General features: G+C 38.7%; 1 protein-coding gene across 1 annotated transcript in view; it reads right to left on the bottom strand.

Annotated features, from left to right (window-relative positions):
- Positions 1 to 6,941: 6,941 nt before the first annotated feature.
- LOC149798941 (importin-5-like) overlaps positions 6,942 to 20,243 on the bottom strand; it is a 154,801-nt gene continuing 141,499 nt past the window's right edge. The window contains exon 27 of the mRNA XM_089957857.1: positions 6,942 to 15,638. Coding sequence (XP_089813983.1) covers positions 15,558 to 15,638 — 81 coding nt within the window. The 3' untranslated portion in view covers positions 6,942 to 15,557. The remainder of the gene's footprint in view (positions 15,639 to 20,243) is intronic.

Here is a 20,243-nt window from a genome sequence, read left to right as displayed (position 1 = left end):
CAAATACTAGCATAGTTGACCGCGGTGGCTGCGCCAGTGCCTGTGCCACTGGAAGCAAAAAATATAGCTTCGAGTTTGATAGCAGGGAGTGGTTACCCTAGAAACGGAGTTTCCCGAAGTGGTCTTCGTGTTAGACGATAACAATTATAATAAAAATGTTTAAGCGTATATACGATCCAGCAATCGATATGGATGCGCCAGTCCTTAAAGATGAATCTGTACTCAAGTATCCTTTTTATGTTTATGACGCACGGCTACCAGATAAGCGTGGTCGAGTCGAATTACAAGTCCATGATACAAGTAGATATTTATTACCCGCTCAGGCTTTTAGTGAAGTAGTAGGTGAAATCTTAAAAACAGACGATACTGTATATGTAGATGAAGTCAGAATTGGTTTTGTCAAAGGTATCATGGCGTTGTTTGACAGTGCTACGTATATGATCAATGGAAAAAAATACTGAAACAATTCAGAAAGACGTCGACGTTGCCACAACAATTATGGGTTTAGCAAGTTACTTCGATGATCATAGAAGATCAGCCGGCCCCATAATGATGTTTGCGAAGGACACTTCTGTCCATCCTAGTGATATACAGTTCAATATAAGACGGCCAGAAAAGTCACCGCTGCCGCCGATGATGCAGATGTAGAGCCGGTGGTTCATGGTGCTAATCCAGAATTTAACCTGGGTTTTACAACGCTTTGATCAATGTTGGGACGAGGTCGTAGAGGTTTTTCATGAGCAATTCCACTATCTCACATCTTTGGATTTTGCAGAAATGCTAGAAAAGTTATCTTTGGAGCTAATAATACAGTTGCTCTTGTAAGAAAAACTATTGACGACGACGACGCGAGCTGGTGATGCTGGTAAAGTTATGCTGACAAAACTTTCGTTGTGGATGCCGGTAATGACTCCAACGATCGCCGAAGATCAGCGACTGCTGTCTTTTATGGATCAAGGTGGTAAATCATTGTTGTCATGGTTAACAGTAACCACGGACAGTATTCAGAGCGGTATCAATGGCTTGTTTTCATGGCAGATAGCATGACAGCAAGGTGTTTCTGCACCGCGACACATATTCGTTGCGCTTCGGAATTCTGATCGATTAAACTCATAGAATCGTAGTCATATGATATTTGACAAATTTGGGGTTAGTGACGTTTCGCTACCGATAAACGGATAATAAGAACCAACTGAAGACATACTACTAAATTTTGATCAAAATCATGTAGCGCATGTGTATCACTGGTTAATGACATTTACGGGACGCGATCAAAACACAGACACGAGATTGCAAATATCACAACTAGATTTTAAAAATTTGTATCCGATCTATTACGTTTCGCATGGAGCATCTCGATTTATCCAGACAATCTGTTGTTGTCATTCATTTTCGAGCTCAAGTAAATACAGGCGGTGGCGTTAATTACAGAGCAATCTCTGTTATACTCAGCGATAAATCATTGTTACTTGAAGGTGCTGGTGGAAAATGCGAGTTATTGACGCACCAGTGGAAAATATGTAATATTTTCTAAAGATGTAACATTGTTTGGAACACAGTGTTCTGAACGTATAATTGTAATTAGATCACCATTGATATTTATAAGGTCATATCATCATGTTAATGTCAGTCTGACTCCTGGTCAGATTAAAAAATTACAATCCGCGTCGGTATAAAAATCCGGAAGCATAATAACGTTAAAACAACCAGATCACAGGTGGTCAAAATACGTTGTCGCTGACAGAACGTCAACTCAAAAAATTCAAGGATTCTGAGAAAGCCAAGACTGTAATACGAATTGTTCTTTCCGTAGGTGCTATTTCAGATATAACTAAATCAGGTGGTATATTTCCACTTCTTGCGGCGATACCAGCATTGATAGCCGCTGCAGCTCCAGCCGTTGCAAAAGTGGTCGCGTTAGGTGCTGCTGGAACCGCCACTGAAATAGCATCAAATAATCAGCAGGAAAGGGCCTAAGACTTCCAGGAACTCCCTATCAATACGGTCGATCCGTGAAAGGAAAAGGTCTTAGACTTCCAGGAACACTTAGTTTAAAAAAAAACAAAACATGTTTTTCACCAGCGCTACCAGCGCCGACGGTGACACCTATCTCAAATTTGTATCTACTTGATGCTGATAAAAATTAAATATCAAAAATTTTAGAGGTGCTTTTATGCGCGACCAGCTGCTGCGTACACCAAACAGCGCTGAAACAGGTATTATCAATCTTGATAATAGCATCGGTGCAGGCACTCATTGGGTGGCATACGCGATTGACCCACGTGGAATTATCTATTCTGATAGGTATGGGTTGGCACTGCCGCGGGAATTTATGAAATATGTGAAATTAATTTAAAAAATGTACAAATTTGGTATTCAACATAACGAACGCAGACAATAACCGATCCGCCAATATCCGGCCGTGAAGTAATTGCTGTACTCGACGCTATATCAAAGTCAACATTACCGCCTCACAAAGTCGTGCACGATTATACAAGTACATGGCATGCCAAAGGGATGGCGATTTAAATAGTATGACCGTGATCATAGTATACCAGAACAAGATATCAAATCGGTCTAGATAGGATATTCTGAGAAAGCAGCAGGGAGGGTGCTGTCTCATACTCGGTACCCCCAAACGTACGCGTATTTGTGTACACACGTTTGCGGTATAAAAAAAAATTAATTTTTTTTTTTGCGATTTTTCTTGATTTTTTGGGCAGTTTAGAAGGCTTATTTTGCGATTAGGCGGGGTAGGTCAATTAGAGTCTGTTCACCCTCCCTGCTGTTTACGAAGGCGTTTCGCCCGTGGTGTGGTCACCGACCGGACACACGAGGTGGTTGTCAATGCTAAACGAAAGTGATGGCCTTGCGACGTTTGCATCGTCACCACCAAACAGAGCCAAAAAAAGATGTCAGTGTGACGCCTACTTAATTTCAAGGGCGATTGTGAACTACAGTATATTAACTGGTTGTTTTTCATCTAAAATATGTGTCAAGAGCGCATGGTTGCCACCGTCACGTAATCTGCGTCAATGCAGTCTTCCATATGAGACAGAACGCATGTCCCCATATTGATCACAACCTACAAAAATAACTTGAAGCAGGGTACTATATTCGCATCAAGAATATTCTCGGTTGTGTTTATCTGGTTGAGGTGAACAGGCCGACATACTCATGCCGTGATCTGCATTCGCCTTGTATGTTTTTAATGCGATCTCGCATCTCCTGGCTCATCCTTTCTCTTGCCACACTGGACAGGTTCGTGAAGTTTTCCATCTGGGTCAGCTTTTATTTTCGTCTTCGGTAATGTGGTTATCGAGCTATGCTACCTTCGAAAAGTTATTTATAAATTCGCCACGCATCCCTAGAAGCGTCGCTTCAAGACAGTGATTTCTTCCAATGGGAGGCTGTTAGGTTCCTGTACTGCAGCTTCCTTGATGTCCTCTGATCCCGCTGCAGTGAGTAGCTCATCATATGGATACACCCTCGTGTCAAACGATAATTCTTCTCGTCTTCGTGTTGACCGCTCGTCGTGACTTTGCTGTCCGGTTATTAATACATTTTAACGCGATTACAGATATTGTAGATAGGGAATGGTGTACAAAACAGTATTCCCTGTGTCCTTATGGTCAAGATAGATGTAATCTTTATCCATCTTAACACTTTATAAGGCATCTGTCATCTTCCGGAAATAATTTCAAACTGTTGTTATGTCTCTTCTTTGGAGTTCTTGCAGCCGAGTTTAAATACCATTATCTATAGGGAAATAGCCGGTGTGGTCGGTAAACAAATTTACATCATCTGAAACATTGGGATCTTCCCAGTCAGTGGGATGACACATGGGGATCATCATTTCGGATTAATAGGCAAATGTCAACACCGATCATTGTCTTCTGAAAGCTGTGCTGTTGTTAGAAACGCCTCTGTGGCAGTCCGTTTTTCCAGACTGGTTTTCATAAACTGGAGGCTATTAACTACAGTTGCACAAGTGACAACGTTACGTATTTTTTCCCAGTTATTTGGAATGTCCTGATGTTACAAAACGATGATGTTCCAATGGTTTCAATGATCATGTAGCCCTTGTAGCCAGGCAGATTATGAATCATAACCGGCATCCTTTAATTTTCTGGGTGGATCATAGTGCTGGAAACTGCATGCTTTAATGGGTGGCTCCTCTGTATTTTCCTGTAATATGGTAGTGGTTTCACACATGGTCGTGGTGAAATTTCTTGCTGTAGACATGGCAACCACTGACAGTTTTAAAAGTCTATCAGTCGTCTTTGCTCAACACCATCGCTGCTGGATTTCTGTTAACTCCACATATTTCTTCCAGCTCATGCTCGATGCTATGAATGTAAGTGGTGATATCCTTATTACCAAGACAAGGTGGCTTCTCGGATACTCTATCACAGTATACGACCATATAGCAAAAGATGCATAAAACAAAGTGACTTTCTACATGCTACGTTTATCTGGACTATTGGCAGGGCCATCCACGGGAACACTGAGCGCTTCAAAGTCAGCAATGATGATGCATGGAAAACGCATCTGGCGTTGGTGGTTCTCAAAGGCTACCTTCGCTAAGAACATGTACTGTGAATTTTCATAAATAACAAATCAATCTTTAGTCAAGCATTCCAAAAGGTGAACCTGGCTGAAGATGTGGAGGCAGAAAATGTGCATTATGTGCTTGATTCTGTTGTGGCTGTGTGCCATGTGGTTTATGTCTTTTACCCAGAGGTAGTGGCTGTGTACCATGTGGTTTGTCTTTTACCCAGGCATAGTGGCTGTGTGCCATGTGGTTTATGTCTTTACCCAGACATAGTGGCTCTTTTTGCCATCCCATCAATCACTTCACTTTCAACACCTGCTGTGTTGGCCCGACTTCACGCTACTATATAGTGGGGTAGAAGCCATTTTCCAACCAAGGACACTAACTACAATAGTTCCATTGTGTCACTCTAACCGGGTAAAATCATTGGCAAGTTGTTACCTATAAAGTTCACAATTTGCTGATGGTACATTTTTGGCTAGTCAGTTTTACCGTTTTGTCATTGAAATATATCAATGGCCTCAAAATGGGTGGTACTGTGACACATGGATGTCAAAAGCTTCAATGGACAAATACCCTGCCAGTTTGCTTCAGTACGAAGCATTAACCTGGCCAACAAGCTGCCCAAGCTCATTGCTTTGCAGAACGACTTCAGTGTTAATATCAAACCAGGTCATCACTTTTGGGGTTGTCATTTCGGCTCCTTTATCATAAACGTTTTCTAGGCTAGGAATGGCTTTCTAAAGCTATGCCATCAGAACAAGGCTAAACTTCAGGCTTACAAGGTTTGATGAGCTCCCTTAAAAGGATAGCACGAGCATAGGTGTCATAGTATTAAGAAATGCTAAGCTGCCCCCAGCTACTGATTTTCAGAAACAGTAGTCTTTCACAATACTGACTCCGCCCAGAGACTCTACAAAATTTGGTGTGTGTTTGTGTGATTTAGATTTTTAACATAGCTTTAACAATTTTTCAGTCATATTGCTACGATATCTGCATTGTGGCAGTTTATAGTGATGTCTAGCACTGGGGTATCATGCTGCAGATATGTAGCATGATGTCCCACCCGGTCACATTATCTTGACACCAGGCTGACCAGTCCTAACACTAACCTCTTAATGCTGAGCGCCAAGCGAGGCAGCTGTTAGTACCATTTTTGTAAGTCTTTGGTATGACTCTGCCAGGGATCAAACCCACTAGGCCACTGGAGCAGTCTACAAAATCTGGCAGTGATTATAGCATGCCAATATGGCACAGTACTGTAATTCAAGTGGGGGTAATGAATACAATTTTAGAATTCTGGTTAGTGTACTACTGGTAGCTAGATAGGCTGTTTGTCAGTCTCTGGCCGAGGTTTTTATCTCCTGTCTGCCAATTTGGTAGGGTGCTGAAACTTGCACTCATTGCAAAGGTCACCTGGGTATTAGAAGCAATCTAAAAACTCTGTTCATATATAGTGCAACGAATGTGTCATATTTGTGCTGTGTTATCTGCCCTCTTTCTAAATAGCTTTCTCTTGTCATATTCCTGTTCATCGTTACACCAATAAAACTAAATTCTAAATAGATCTAGCCTGAACTGAAGCTCACAAATAACTTTATTAAAATGTCTCCTTAATCTGTTTTATGCTGTCTTTACGATTCTATGATGTATGGTTGCCATCTCTCACACAGCCATAATCAGCCCACATTCCAGCACCGTACTTCCACCATGGATAAATTCAACAGCCTTTTCTGGAAATTAAAATTGCCTTTAAACACCATGAAGTGTTATGCCTGTTGTCTCAATCTTTATTAATAGTACTGATCCCACCCCATGACACTTTCATTGCATCTGTTTCATGGTCTGTTGGATTGGCAGAAACGTGGCTCCCTAATGTTGGTGGCCTCAGCCCCCTGAGGGTTGGGAGAGTAAAAAAATATATCTGAGAAATCTGTATTTAGACTTACTTGTATCATACAATGCAGTGTCCATAACTAAAACGTAAGAAACACTGAGTGTTGACAATACCACATGTGACTGCAAGGTGGGAGACAATGTCCATAAAATGCCCCATAATATGACTACCTGTCTGTGAAAATTAAAATAAAACCAAAAATTGACCAATGTCTTTAAGTAACCTTAATTAGCAATACTGTGCCGACTTTACATTCGGAAGGGTGGAACTAATGATGATTCTAATGGATAGTGAGAATTCATGTAATTTGATGCTGATCATATTGCACTGAAAGCTTTTAGCATATGGTATATGGATGGACACCTTATGGTGGCAAGGGAAGTAACTCTGGAATGTATCAAAATCTGGTAGACTTCTTCCCATTGTCTGTAAGATGAATAGTACGGGGGGAATACAAAAAAACAATAGTAAGATCTACACAACTAGAACTGGATTTAAAATTTTCTTCATTGAGATTAAGTGGCTGTACAGACATTTACAAGTTTTCTTTTAAGAATAATACATGTGATCAATTTAATACTACCAATATAACATTACATCTCAAAATATTATTGTTATTATCTTTTCCAACACCTTATAAGTACGTGACTTAGATTATACAAGTTTGATTAAATGACAGCGTAAGATTTTGCTTTGCATAACCTAGTATTTAGCATAACTGGACAAGATGTGCAGTTAATAAACAAACCTTGAACTAGCATTTGACAGGTCAGCATTATATAAACAAACCTTGAACTAGCATTTGACAGGTCAGCATTATATATAGCATGCAGATTCTATACTTAAAGCTCAAAAATCTTGCACAAGACATAAAACCAATTAATCTTCACAGCAAAAAAAAGATAAGACCATAAGTACTATAGAACAAATATAGATCACAACAGTGGCATATGCAGGATGAACTTATTTGTAGCATGACATATAACATAACTTTTATTTAATGTATTTTATCCCACTGCTTCAATCTTACCAATTTTTATTTCATGAAGCAAAGTTTGGATTCATGTATTTAAAATAAAGAAGGGAAATTCAGATCTATGTGAAAGCTAGCAACAAGGAACCAAAGAGAAGTATCTCACAGATATTTGCATATTTCTTGCAGCAATAATGCACATCTTCATACTGTGACCGATTTCATCTCATTGACGCATCACTATTTGACAAGTAAATGGACCATGCAGCCCCAATCATTCTCATGGATTTGTGGAACATGTTTTATCTTCAACTTTTATGTCACATTCCAAAATTAAATTCTATCAGTTATTCTATATCTACTTTGCACAGGAAAAATATATTATTTCATGTCTATTTGTTTCAAACGATGACTGTATTAGAATACTTTTCAAGTCTGCCTTTAAATAGCAAATCCACTACAAAATATCTCTCTTGTAAAACTGTTAAGTTAACTTCCAATGAAGTTATTAAACTCAAAAATTTAGTTTCCTTGCTTTGCTGATTAAGAACACCTCTCCCAAATTATCTAAACTGAAAAGAAAGGAAGAATTATAATGTTTTTTCTTTTAAAATTTTTTTATTAACTAGACCCCTCCTATTTTTTTATATTGTTATACAAGATGTGTACATTATTTTATAAGACTTTTATAATAAGTTTTAGCCTGACACTGCATTTTAACACCATTTTTTGGCATAAGATATGCTCTATATCGTGACCGGTGTATTTGGTGGAGGAAGAACCAGGGAAGAACCATTGACCCACAAGAAACAAATGGCAGGCTTTCTCACATGCCCACAGCAGCTAAGCTGAGACCTGAACTGATGCAGATGTAAGCAATCTTGTAAAGGCAAATGCCAAAGACCAATCTGGGCCCTGATTTTTGAGATTATATTAACTTCTTAAAACTTAAATAACATTTTGTTTTAAAGCAGCAAAAGTTGAAATGCACCAATTAAGTCAAACATATTTCATTTAAAACTGAGGAACCAATCCAATTTTCATGGTACTGACTATTTAACACATGAAACTAGTTGCTGATACTTTTCCTAAGTCTTTGTCAGTGAAAATTCAGAACATTGGGAAAATATGCATTTTAAGCACAGACATAAATTAAGTTAATGAATCAACTTGAAAACAGTTGAACTATAAATTGATTCAAGTGTCAAATTTCAATAAAACATCTGTTTCACAATTTCTTTAAGACAATTTAATCCATCTCCTCTGTATGATAAAGCCAATAATACATTAAAAACACTGCACTGAACCATGAACCCAAAAATGTACCAAAAATTGAATGAGCTTCTAAATAATCTTAAAACTGAAACCCACTTTATTTCTAAGGGTATTTTTTTTGTTTTCATCTTGACTGTATAATATCACATGGGTTCTGTAGAATAGTGTATCACCTCAAAACCATTATATAATGTATCCATACTGTACAGTATGAAAAAGGTTCTAAGCCATTCTATGATGTATCTGTACTGTACAATATGAAAAGGGTCCTGATGAACAGTGGATCACCTCTAACCCATTCTATGATGTATCACTACTGAGGGGACAACTGTACTGAAATGCCTTGTCCAGGTACACCCCATAGCAACTGTCAAAGGCTAATCCAATAGCAGGATTGAAACCCATGTTCCTTTGGTTGTAAGCACAGTATACTAACCAATAACATTAAAAAAAAAGAAATTTGGAGGCTTTACACCAGTAGGGGTTTAATATATGTATCAAAGATGGATAATAACACTGAGGAAATTTTGCAATATTGGCTTCATTTGAGAGTGAACCAATTTCACAGTAATTATAGAAAAACTCATAGGTTTTATTTTCCTGCAAAAGTGCTCTCAAAATCTTAAAGATTTGAGAACAATGTATAGTGTTCTCTGTCAAACACAGCCATGAATTGTTTCAGTCAGGCATTAGAGAATCTGTATGCATTTTCACATAAATTATCAGAACTTTAGGGGTTCATTAGAATTATAAAGCATTTAGGGTGCTAAAGTTTTCAAACTTAATCATTATAGCTGAGAAAGCAAATTTTAAAGTAAATTATGTTTGTCAGAGAATACTTAACCAATCACATTATATTAGGAATTTTAGCCTGCTACCTCATGAATATTGCCCCAGTAAAGACAAGATCATCTTATCCTGTCTATTTTTTAGACAAAGGGCAGTCGCTCTTGCTCATTACCTCCCTTTGATACCACCAGGTGTCACCAGTTTTTAGCTGAGTGAGACATTAACATGGTTGCTTGCATGGCAGGGTGGTTGGGAGAGTTTTTCAGTAATGTGACTGGGTAAGTATTCTCGGAGAAACATAACTTACTTAAAAGATTTGATTTCTCCTTCAAATACGTTCCATAATCACATTACGTTAGGAGAATAAGTAATAGGAGGAGGGGATGCTGAACATCCAGCTGCTACCTTGGGTAACCTTCTGGAGATGAGTGGCTGGATTCCCCTTATGAAAGATAACCCGTTCTCCTAATGACCCAAGTAACACAGCCCAATATCCCTTGATCTGGGACTCGTGTGTGTTTATATATATATATATATATATATATATATATATATATATATATATATATATATATATATATATATGTGGCTGAGAAGATGAAGTTGAGATCTCACCTACCAAAATTTTCACTCGGTGAATCCAGCGAAGCTAATGGGCTGTGTTGATTGGTCTAATTGGGTCTGATGGCTGTCCATCCTGCAGCCACTGGCCCTACCAGGTCCCATGATTGTCCTGTGATGCTAAATCTCTGAGGTAAAAACACGAGAAGGTTGACTGCATGCCAGTCAACTGCTTCTATAATGTCTCAGATCAAAACAGTGTGTTCGAAAACAAGGCTCACTAAAATGGCTCTAATCTTGTGAGCTGCAATCCTCATGAAGCGACTCTGATCTTGAGAGATCTCAGGGTACACGGAGCATATAACCCACTTCAACCACAAAGCAAGGGCTTGAGGGGTGAAGCCTTGTTTTCTGGCCTTGACCAGGAGAAAGTGATGTTTGCGCATGACACAACTTGTCTCTGTGTGTCTCAAATAGTGCTTGAAGGTGCAGACATGAGGCTACTCTGATCTGGTGAGATGTCAGAGTACACCAAGTGTACAACCCCCTTCAACCAGGAAAAAAGGGTGTGAAGCATGATGTACTGTGTTCTGTCTAGGGGTGAAAAGATACACCTGTGCTGCATATTCATATGATTCATGATACACAGCCTCTGATACATTACATATTGGTACACTTGATGGTCTCTCCATCTTTGACAAGCAGGTGGTTCCCCTTTATGTATGTTGGTATAATGGTTGCATTTACAGTATGCAGATTACTGATATAGTTATCATATATTTAAATGTAATTCTCATTGATGACAAGAAGACAAAAATACTTTCAAACAGACCACCTGTTGGTTGTCGGCGAGTTCTTTTAATTGTTTAAGGTCATTTGATGGTGGCTTCATTTAACTCACTTTAGCCACCAAGCCCTTTGTTTTGCACTGCATGAATGCTTGGAAACATTATCAATTTCATGTCTAACTTAAACTTGGAAGACATTATGATGTTATCATCAAAACAGAACAAATAAAGCAGTTTCCTCGTTCCAAAAAATCTCGCCTATAACAAATCTAGGCATGGGAATGAGGATGAATACCAACAAAATCTATCAATGTACTTCCTGCAGATGTAAAAGACTGCTGTAGCCACAGGTACTTGTATTTATTAGTGAAGGAAAACTACTGACAACACTCAATCCTTTTCTATATTTTTTTAATTTATTTTACACAAGGTGATAAACGTAGCCTGTTCAAAATCTGCCCCCTTTGCTGATTCTGTGGCAATTTTATTTATTCCATCAGCACGTTCATTTACTGGTTAAATATCTCTGCATAAAAAGAGAAATTCCAAATTTGTTTCCCCGTGTACAATTTAAGGAGAGATGCTGCTAGGATTATATTTTAAGAGGACTTCACCCTTTGTCACCAAAAGAAGGGGAGAGTAGAAAAGAAGGAGGGGAAGGAGGGAACAGTCATGGTTCAATATTTACCTAACACTTCAATACTCCACTTTTTTGGAGCTCTACTGAAATCAAAATCTTTAAAACATATCACCTCTAGTTTTAAAGGTTAAATATTTCTAAGCATACTCTGTTCCTTATCTGTGTATGAATATTTCAAATGAATTCTATATTTAAAGAATATGGCGAACTAATAGTTATTATTCATAACTAAAATAACTAATATATGGTAAGTATCATTTTCTTTCAATTCTCTTGTATTGATATGTGTATCTTTCCAGCAAAAGTATCGACGTATCAGTGAATTGTTTCACTCCAAGTTCTGTCTCACAGAGATTGTTCGAAACACTGGAGCAGTAAGCTACACGAGAAGAGACGTTGAATTGTCTGACTTTCAAGGCTGTCCTGGTAAAAGATGAGCATGTGGCTGATTCAGGTTGGCCGGAATCTTCCTGGGTGTATTATCATTTGGAAAAATAGTCTAGGGCTTATGTTCTCAAAGAGGGGCTATCTGAGTCGACTTGCCATTCTGACCCCATAATTGTAGAACCGGAGGAGGGGCAGCAGAGGCACACAACCCCTCCCAGTTGGCTGACAGTGCATCTCATGGCACAAGCTGCTGTGTCTGGAACTGAAGAGATGAAAGTGGGCCAATGCTGATTCCACCTTGTTGTCAAGTGGTCGATCATTGGATACCCTTGAAGTGTATATTGATATGGAGATTGTTGCACCCACATAGAAAATGCCAAATCAGAACACTGGACAAGTGTTCTGGTACCTACCTGTTTGAGGATATAGGTCATCATCACAGTCAGTTCAAAAGAGAACTGTTCTGCCCCAGGAACAATCTTTACAGAAAAGAAAGGTATTGATGAAAGCCTTAATTTCTAGGATACTGATGAGTAGAGGCTGTTCCCCCAGGTTTTGCTAACAGTAGTGAAGATCAGCAACAGATGGGTACTCCCACCATCGGCACTGGCAGTGGTACTTTGTTATTCCTGCTTGGGGTTCTTCAGCAGGGTTCCAATGGTCAACCAGCCTTGATTGCCCCAATGATGTGGAAATGATCAAATTTCAGGTGTGATCATGACTTCTTGAATAAGATGACATAAAATGGGGGTGCCAATGTGTTGACACAGCAAGCAGGATAAAGTCCGCTGATATATAAAAGCCAACGAGTTGCAAGAACTCTCCTGATGAAATCAAAGTCTTGATGGAAACTGACTCATGAGTTTGATGCTTCTGGGAGCATGAATACAATGGGAAGCGCCAGATTCCAAATAGTTAAAAATTACATGCCAAAATGAACAAAATTCTGGGATGTATGGAGGTCTGACTTTCACAGTTCGTGAAAAGGTCTAGATGATCTAGTAGAGAAGGGAGATTGTTTCACCTTGGAGTAGGAGAGAAATTACCATGTTTCTTTAAGAAGCTGTCGTTGTAAATGCCAACACTCAGAACAGGGGTATGGCGGAATCCCTAGTGTAAGTTAAAGCCCAAGGGTTGATGAAGGCCAGAGGGAAGAACGGTGAGATGATAACAGTATGGCAGTAAGTGAAACATGGAAACTAGCAATATATGGGGTGGAGCGTGACGTGCAATATACTCGCCCCATCTGACAGACAGGTGGAATGACACTTTCGGCATCACTAGACTGGCGGATTTTCCAGCACTGCCGGCATCTCTGGTCTTTTCTGTACTGTAGGCGCCACAACACTACTGGCCTTTCCAGCATACATGTCAGTCTGGCACACACCTGTGCTGGTCACTACAAAGCCATGGCTGAACTGGCAGATCTCTCATCGGAATAGCTGGTGAAATAATAATATTTTGCTGATTGCCCAGGTAGACAGACGGATCTATCATAAGATCCCAGTATCTTAACATTGTGTAATTGGCCCATTCTGGCCAAGAGGTCTCCATTCTAGAAATGCTGGTGTGCTGGTAATGTTGGGGCAAATGCTGGTGTTGTCTGGATGGCTGGTGTTGGTGCATCAGTATTATTATCATTTGGATCTATCTGATCGATCGTGAATCCCATGCACCGACTTACTGGCCCAAAAGCCATGCTCTTTCATGTGGAGGCTTACCCTATCTGGGTTGCCTAAAAATGGGGAATATTCCACCACTGTTTTGTTGAGATCGATGAGAGTGTTTTACCGATTGACACATCTTTTTGAGCCATGGATGGTCCCCTCCTTTATCCTCTCCATCCCCAGATATAATGGTATGTGTTGGTTCCATGCAACAAACTTTGGGGGGGGGGGGATAGGATTCCAGTGACCCCACAAGGCTTGCCACCGAGTCAGAGGTATCCTGCTGTGACCTTGACCGTCTCTTTCCCCTTTGCCGTTTTTTGAAATACAGCAGTGCATGTGTTTTCCAACCAAACACTGCATATTTAGCTCCTTCCCTTCAATGCCAAACAGGGCAAACTTTGTGCACATGCATGTCATGCGTGTAATAAACATTCCTCCTGAAACACCACCAGATGAGAAAAAAACAAAGCAAATTAGTATGTGACTAACTAGTTAATAGCATAAATCATCTAACTCGGCAGGCCATACTACATATTATTGATGCTGTATATCAGAAACAATGCATATATAACATAAAGCAGGAGTCAAGGTGGACTTCCATGCTTTGAAATTGCATATAGAACCATTAAATAAATATTCTGCGGAAACGACACAAAAGACACAAACTAATGCAGAATTTAGTAATGGGTTGAAATTACTAGGTTGCTAAAACTCTGTCGTAACTAACAAACCCATAAATGTTTAAGCTTAAGCACAATGCATAGAGAAGGGACAATGTGTACATACTATAAACCGAACCAGAGTCATGGTAGGCTACCATTCTCTGACACAGGAAACACACCTAAGTAGATACTAGTAGTATGCTGAAATTACTAGGTCACTGATACAAAACACTGTCGTAATCACATGTTATAGATGCTGCGTAACAAAAACCATGTATATATAACATAAACAAAGCAGGAGTCATGGTAAACTTCCATGCTCTGAAATGGCCTCAAGAATGTTTAATTGATATATGCTAAAACCACACAAGACACACAAACTAAAGCAGAAACTAGTATTATGTTGAAATTACCAGGTCACTAAAAACACTGTTGTAACTAACAGATCGGTGATGTGTCATATCGGAAACCTATGGCCCTCTATAGAACTTATGTTGCATGTTTAATTAATAATAATTCTATCAAAACATCATGAAATAGGAATAAAGTAATCAAAATCATCAAGCAGCACATCAGAATTTTGCTATAAGAGCTCCGTAGTGGATGGATAAGTGAATAAAGTCAAATGTTCGCTAACCCGTAATGACATGGAGTAAGGTCAATGAATGCATTGTGGGACAGTGGTCCAACAAGACTACAAGACAAAGTCCCGACAAGTGATAGATCTCTCAAAATATTGGCAGAAATTGAAAAATAAAGCATATAATCTGCAGTAGATCGATAAATCCGTACTATAAATGCAAAATGAGTGTTGGATGGTCCACAGAAACACCAAAAGGGCCGATGCTATTGCACTGCACGTGTCTCAGCACACAGTGAAGCTAACTGGCAACACCTGGTGGTATTAAGGGAAGGTAATGGACAAGAGTTACTGTCCTTGTCTATCTAGACAGGATGAGACGATTTTCTTTAGTTGGGCTGGATTCGCGAGGTAGCAGGCTAATATTCCCAACGTAATGTGATTGGGGAATGTATTCAAAGGAGAAACTCTATGATATTTACCTCAAATCTATATTGGCCTTTCAATTAACAATTCTGAATCAGATCAATTCTCAAGAGACGTTCCAGAATATAGCACAAGTTTTACTGGCATGATAACAGCATTCACAGCTGCTTTTGACGATAAATTTGCAAACAGTGTTAACACACTACAAGAACGTAGTTTGTTTGTTGGGGGGTTTTTTTTGCATAAACTACTTTCCCTCTTTACACCTATCACATTTCGGATGAACAGTTTATATTCAAGGTAAAAATGACTTTTTCTGCATGGCTTTTGGTCACTCTTGAACAGAAGCTTATTTCATGCCAGAGCTGTGGAGAGGGCCTCCCTTTGCTCAGCAGTCAGAGTCAACAAACAGGCCTGGAACATTTGTTCATTGCCCTGAAATCAGAGAAAGATGTCTCATGTCACAAACATATATGCATTTTTATAAAAAAAATATAAATTAAATATTTTATGCTTAATTTTAAAGTTTTAAAAATGAAATCAGAACAATGAAATATGTAAGCTCTTCAAAAATATTAATTTATAGTATGCTTTCAAAATTTATCAGCAGCCTCTATTTCTTGTATATACGTTGCTACACAGCAACTATAAAAAAACAATTTGGAGTTAACAGCATATTATCTTTCTCAAGAATACTTAAAGAATCACATTAATGTTAGGGAAGAAGCTCTGTTACCTCTTAAATCCATAAAAAGTGAAAAGCCAGCTAAAAAAATAGTTTTCCATCAATGTAACATGCAAATGGAAGGAAATCTGATCTACTATTTCCCCTGACCACCAGCAGATGAAATGTCGTTGTTTACTGTTATAGTTTCAGTGACACATCAACTAGGATACTCTGGGTTTAACAGTAATAAAAATACACATTCTCCTCTCTTCCGTCACATCACATATGCCTTGATCAATGTACCCAGCTAAAAGGATGGAAACTGAAATAGTAAAATTTCAGAGCACATTCAGCAAAAGCACCATTCTATGCCTTTGGTAAAATAGTGCTGACTTTAAACGATCACTGCTGGAGCTACCCCATTTAATTCTTGTCTTAGCCAATGGACCAACCTCATTCACTTCTTGTCTCAGCCACTGGACCAACCTCATTAAATTCTTGTCTCAGCCATTGGAACAACCTCATTAAATTCTTGTCTCAGCCAATGGACCAACCTCATTAAGTTCTTGTCTCAGCCAGTGGAACAAACCGATTCACTTTTTGACTCTGCAAAGCTAAATTGTCCAAATAAAACTTAGAAAACAGTAACAGCTTTTTTTTGTGCCTATGAGCAGATGTTCACAAGGCATAGCTGAAGTCCAAGTATGCTGAATGTATTGCCATGATGTCAGAGTATGCTGAATATATTGCCATCATGTCAGAGTATGCTGAAAGTATTGCCATGATGTCCAAGTATGCTGTATTGCCATGAAGTCCAAGTATGCTGAATGTATTGCCAAGATGTCAGAGTATGCTGTATTGCCATGATGACCAAGTATGCTGAATGTATTGCCATGATCTCAGAGTATGCTGAATGTATTGCCATGATGTCCAAGTATGCTGAATGTATTGCCATTATGTCAGAGTATGCTAATGTATTGCCATGATGCAAATATTCCTCTATACATTTCAAATATAGTCTTAGTGCGTGGACAGTCCTGCATTGCCACCTCTATGATCATATCCATAGAAGGAGAGTTGATGGATAACAATTTTGCCCACCTTGCTGTTTCATTTGGATGATGAACCATCTGATTGAAATGGAATCATTTGATCAAAACTGGAGACATTTAGGGCCATGGAACTTGCTCACCCTGTCTGCTAAAGCTTGGGCTATCAGAAAACATGTTTCAAATAAGGTTCTAACTAAAGGTTAAAATCTGAATTGCTCCATGTCAGAACCCAGGCCAGACTCCATTTAGGAAATATTATGTAAGATTTCTGTCTATTTTCAAGTCTGAATTGCCTAGATAGATCCTTATCATGACCACAATCAGCTCAACCGTGTTTGAAATCATATAGTGGTAGCCTATATATAGTAATTGGGACTCTATTCAGGAAGTCTGGGAACAAAGTTTGCCAATTGTGTGATCAAGACACTCAATGGGACAAATGCTGCTGACATCACACCAGTACATGCAAACCCAACATTCTGTCCTATCTTCAATATATAGGGCCTTCTAGTTCGTATGATTCTCTCCATGACTGAGGGCTTATACACTTTCCTTTGCAAGGCACACCTCACAAGAACCAGGTGTGATGGACAACCCTATCCTGGCAGGGATGAAACCCCTATGCTTGTCTGGGCAACTTGGGTCCCAGGGTGAATTTCCTGGGATTGCCCAAGACCTGTCCCACATCAGAAGGGCGACTCCTCATTTTAATCAGCGTGTTTGTCACCTAAATCTGTCACCTAAAATGTGCAAATCCATTGAAAGATCAAATGAACTGACCATTCCGTGTCAAAGGTCTGACTCCTTCTCAGCAATAAATTGGCTATAGCACCGAGTCTGTATGGGATATGTCAAATTTTTAATATCATATTCATCTGTTTGCATTAGAGCAAAAAGTCCTAAACCAGAACAGCCACCACCAACAAATGATTTGTAATAATGAGGATTGCCTTTCTTTAAAGTTGAATTTTCATGAAATTAAATGCATTAAGTATGGCCTTTTCTTCTAGATTATTGATTTGAAAAGGAAAATATTTGGCCCCCATTTGCAGCTGACTGTGGTGAAGCTGAACAACAGATGGCTCCCCACATGTATGAACTGGCATCGATCCATTGGTAATATAATTATATTTCTAAGATTAGTTTGTACAATATCACTGAATTATTATACTCTTATGGATACATAGATTCTAAGTTAAAGAGTTCTGTTGGAATTTACACAAAATTCAGCAAAGAATCAAATCTAAGTTAAAGCAACCCTTATGTACATCAATAAATGAATTTAAGCATCAGAATTTCTACCAAAACCCATCATTTGTTGTGCCACTGACATAGGAATGATACAAATTTGTCCAATATCATACTATGTTGATCGATTGAGTTCAATGGAAATGGGGTACCTATGCGTGAGGCACATAAACAACTGGCTAAGAAAAATCAAATCCAGTCACACTGACTAGACTGAAGTGTTGCAGAAATCTGTTCTGTCGGAGAATGACTGCAAGCTCAGTAATTCATGTCATGCGTGATTGAAAGAGGCAAACAAGGTTGAGGGTTGAGGTTGGTTAAATATTCCATGCCCAGGTGGACAAAATGCTGGGATGGATTGAGGTCAGACATTTCTCAATCAACCTGAAACCCTAACCGACACAAAATGGACACAAGGTAGTTCCTGCCCTTCATCAAAACAAATTTAATTGGAACAAAGTGACAGCACAATTGAGGACCTTGGTGAATGCTCATGGGCTAATGTTGAGACTGAATGCTCATGGGCTAATGCTGAGACTGAATAGCAGAGCATCAAACTGGTTCCTTGGAATCTGAAAGAAGGATTGTTTTTCCTTATTGGCTGCAAGACATATCATGGGGCAATTTTTTTAAATGGCTACAATGTTGGCTGTTTATATATAACCATTGGTTTGGAGTGCAGAAATTCAGAGGCCCCATGAAAGGAAGCCGCAAACTGGATATAAAATGCATTGAAATTTATCTATTGTTACATAAACAAATTCTTTGTCCATATTGACAAACCATCCAAACAGTGCACTGTTATATCATAATCCGCCTATCTTGACATCTTGCATGAGTTCTGTATGTTGTGAAATATCCGCTTTTTTGTTGTTGACATTTCTGGTAACAGAGATCAAACAGACGAGGCTTTGTGTCGTAATCTATCTTTCATTGGATTTTTGGACGCTTGCTAGTAATTAATATATTTACAAAGACTGACATTTGTATGTGGATAGTAAGTAAATTTCCTCTTCTTTTCACTCAGAATTAAATCCTTCAGAACACTCACATTTTCTGTAATAATCCATGTCATCAGAACACCTGCATCTCTATCGTCCATTGACTCTTTGTTAAGTTTCAGATGCATGTGTGGAAAGCAGCATCACACTGCTACCACAAATGTAAAACAAATAATTACTCATTAGTTTATTCAGTAGGCATGGAGGGACAGTAATTAGAATAGTCCAAACGATGGCCAATTCCTTTTTAAAAATGTACCCAGATAAAATAGTTTGTTGAAATTTCAAAGGAAACGGATTACCTTTGAAGCACTGACTGTTATCAAAATGTACTCGGCAAATGGAAAAAATACCAGTCTCAATCATGCAATACAATTATTTGATGTTGCTGCCACAATAAGAAATGGGCATTAGTCTGGTTCTCCAAAGCTGTCCTTTAGCGGTGACTTCAATAGCGCATGCACCCTTCATCAAAGAAGCCGACTACAATCTTTCAATAACAACAAAGAACTTTTCTTCAAAGGAAGTCAGTAGCAAACTTAAATAAAAGTGATGGAATCTGATAGATTTTTGCATTTTCCAATGTGACTGGAACACGTTAACTGTGCTGTGAAAGTTTCCTTTTTGTAGGGAAAAAGTGTATGCTTACGAATGCTACCAATAGCAGCTTAAAACGTAAACTTACTTTTACCAACTTGGAACATACTGAAAAGTAAATGTGCTTCATCATTCGTTACATGATTGTGCTATGTTTTTCCACTGAATTCAGACCAATATGACCTGTTACAAAATTATTGAATATTTTAATGCTGTGTGTGCATATTTTCGATGGAATCACTTGTATTGTGGATTCAATGCATATGAAGAGGTTCACGGGTGAGTACACGGTGTTGATACTCTATTCGTCCTATACATTAGACATTTATATATAAACAGGATTCACATATATGTACCAATTCGTGGTTCTCTAAATAAAGTAAACTATTATATATGTCTTCTCTGTTTTCACTACAAATGCATTTCTGATTTAATATGCATCAATTTAAGATGGTAACTGTGCCGATGAAGCATG

This window comes from Sinohyriopsis cumingii, chromosome 5 (genome assembly GCF_028554795.1).
Source record: "Sinohyriopsis cumingii isolate HCF-2022 chromosome 5, ASM2855479v2, whole genome shotgun sequence".
Classification (NCBI taxonomy): Eukaryota; Metazoa; Mollusca; class Bivalvia; order Unionida; family Unionidae; genus Sinohyriopsis; species Sinohyriopsis cumingii.
Note: the sequence above shows the minus strand (reverse complement) of the source record. Positions and strands in the feature narration are given on the sequence as shown.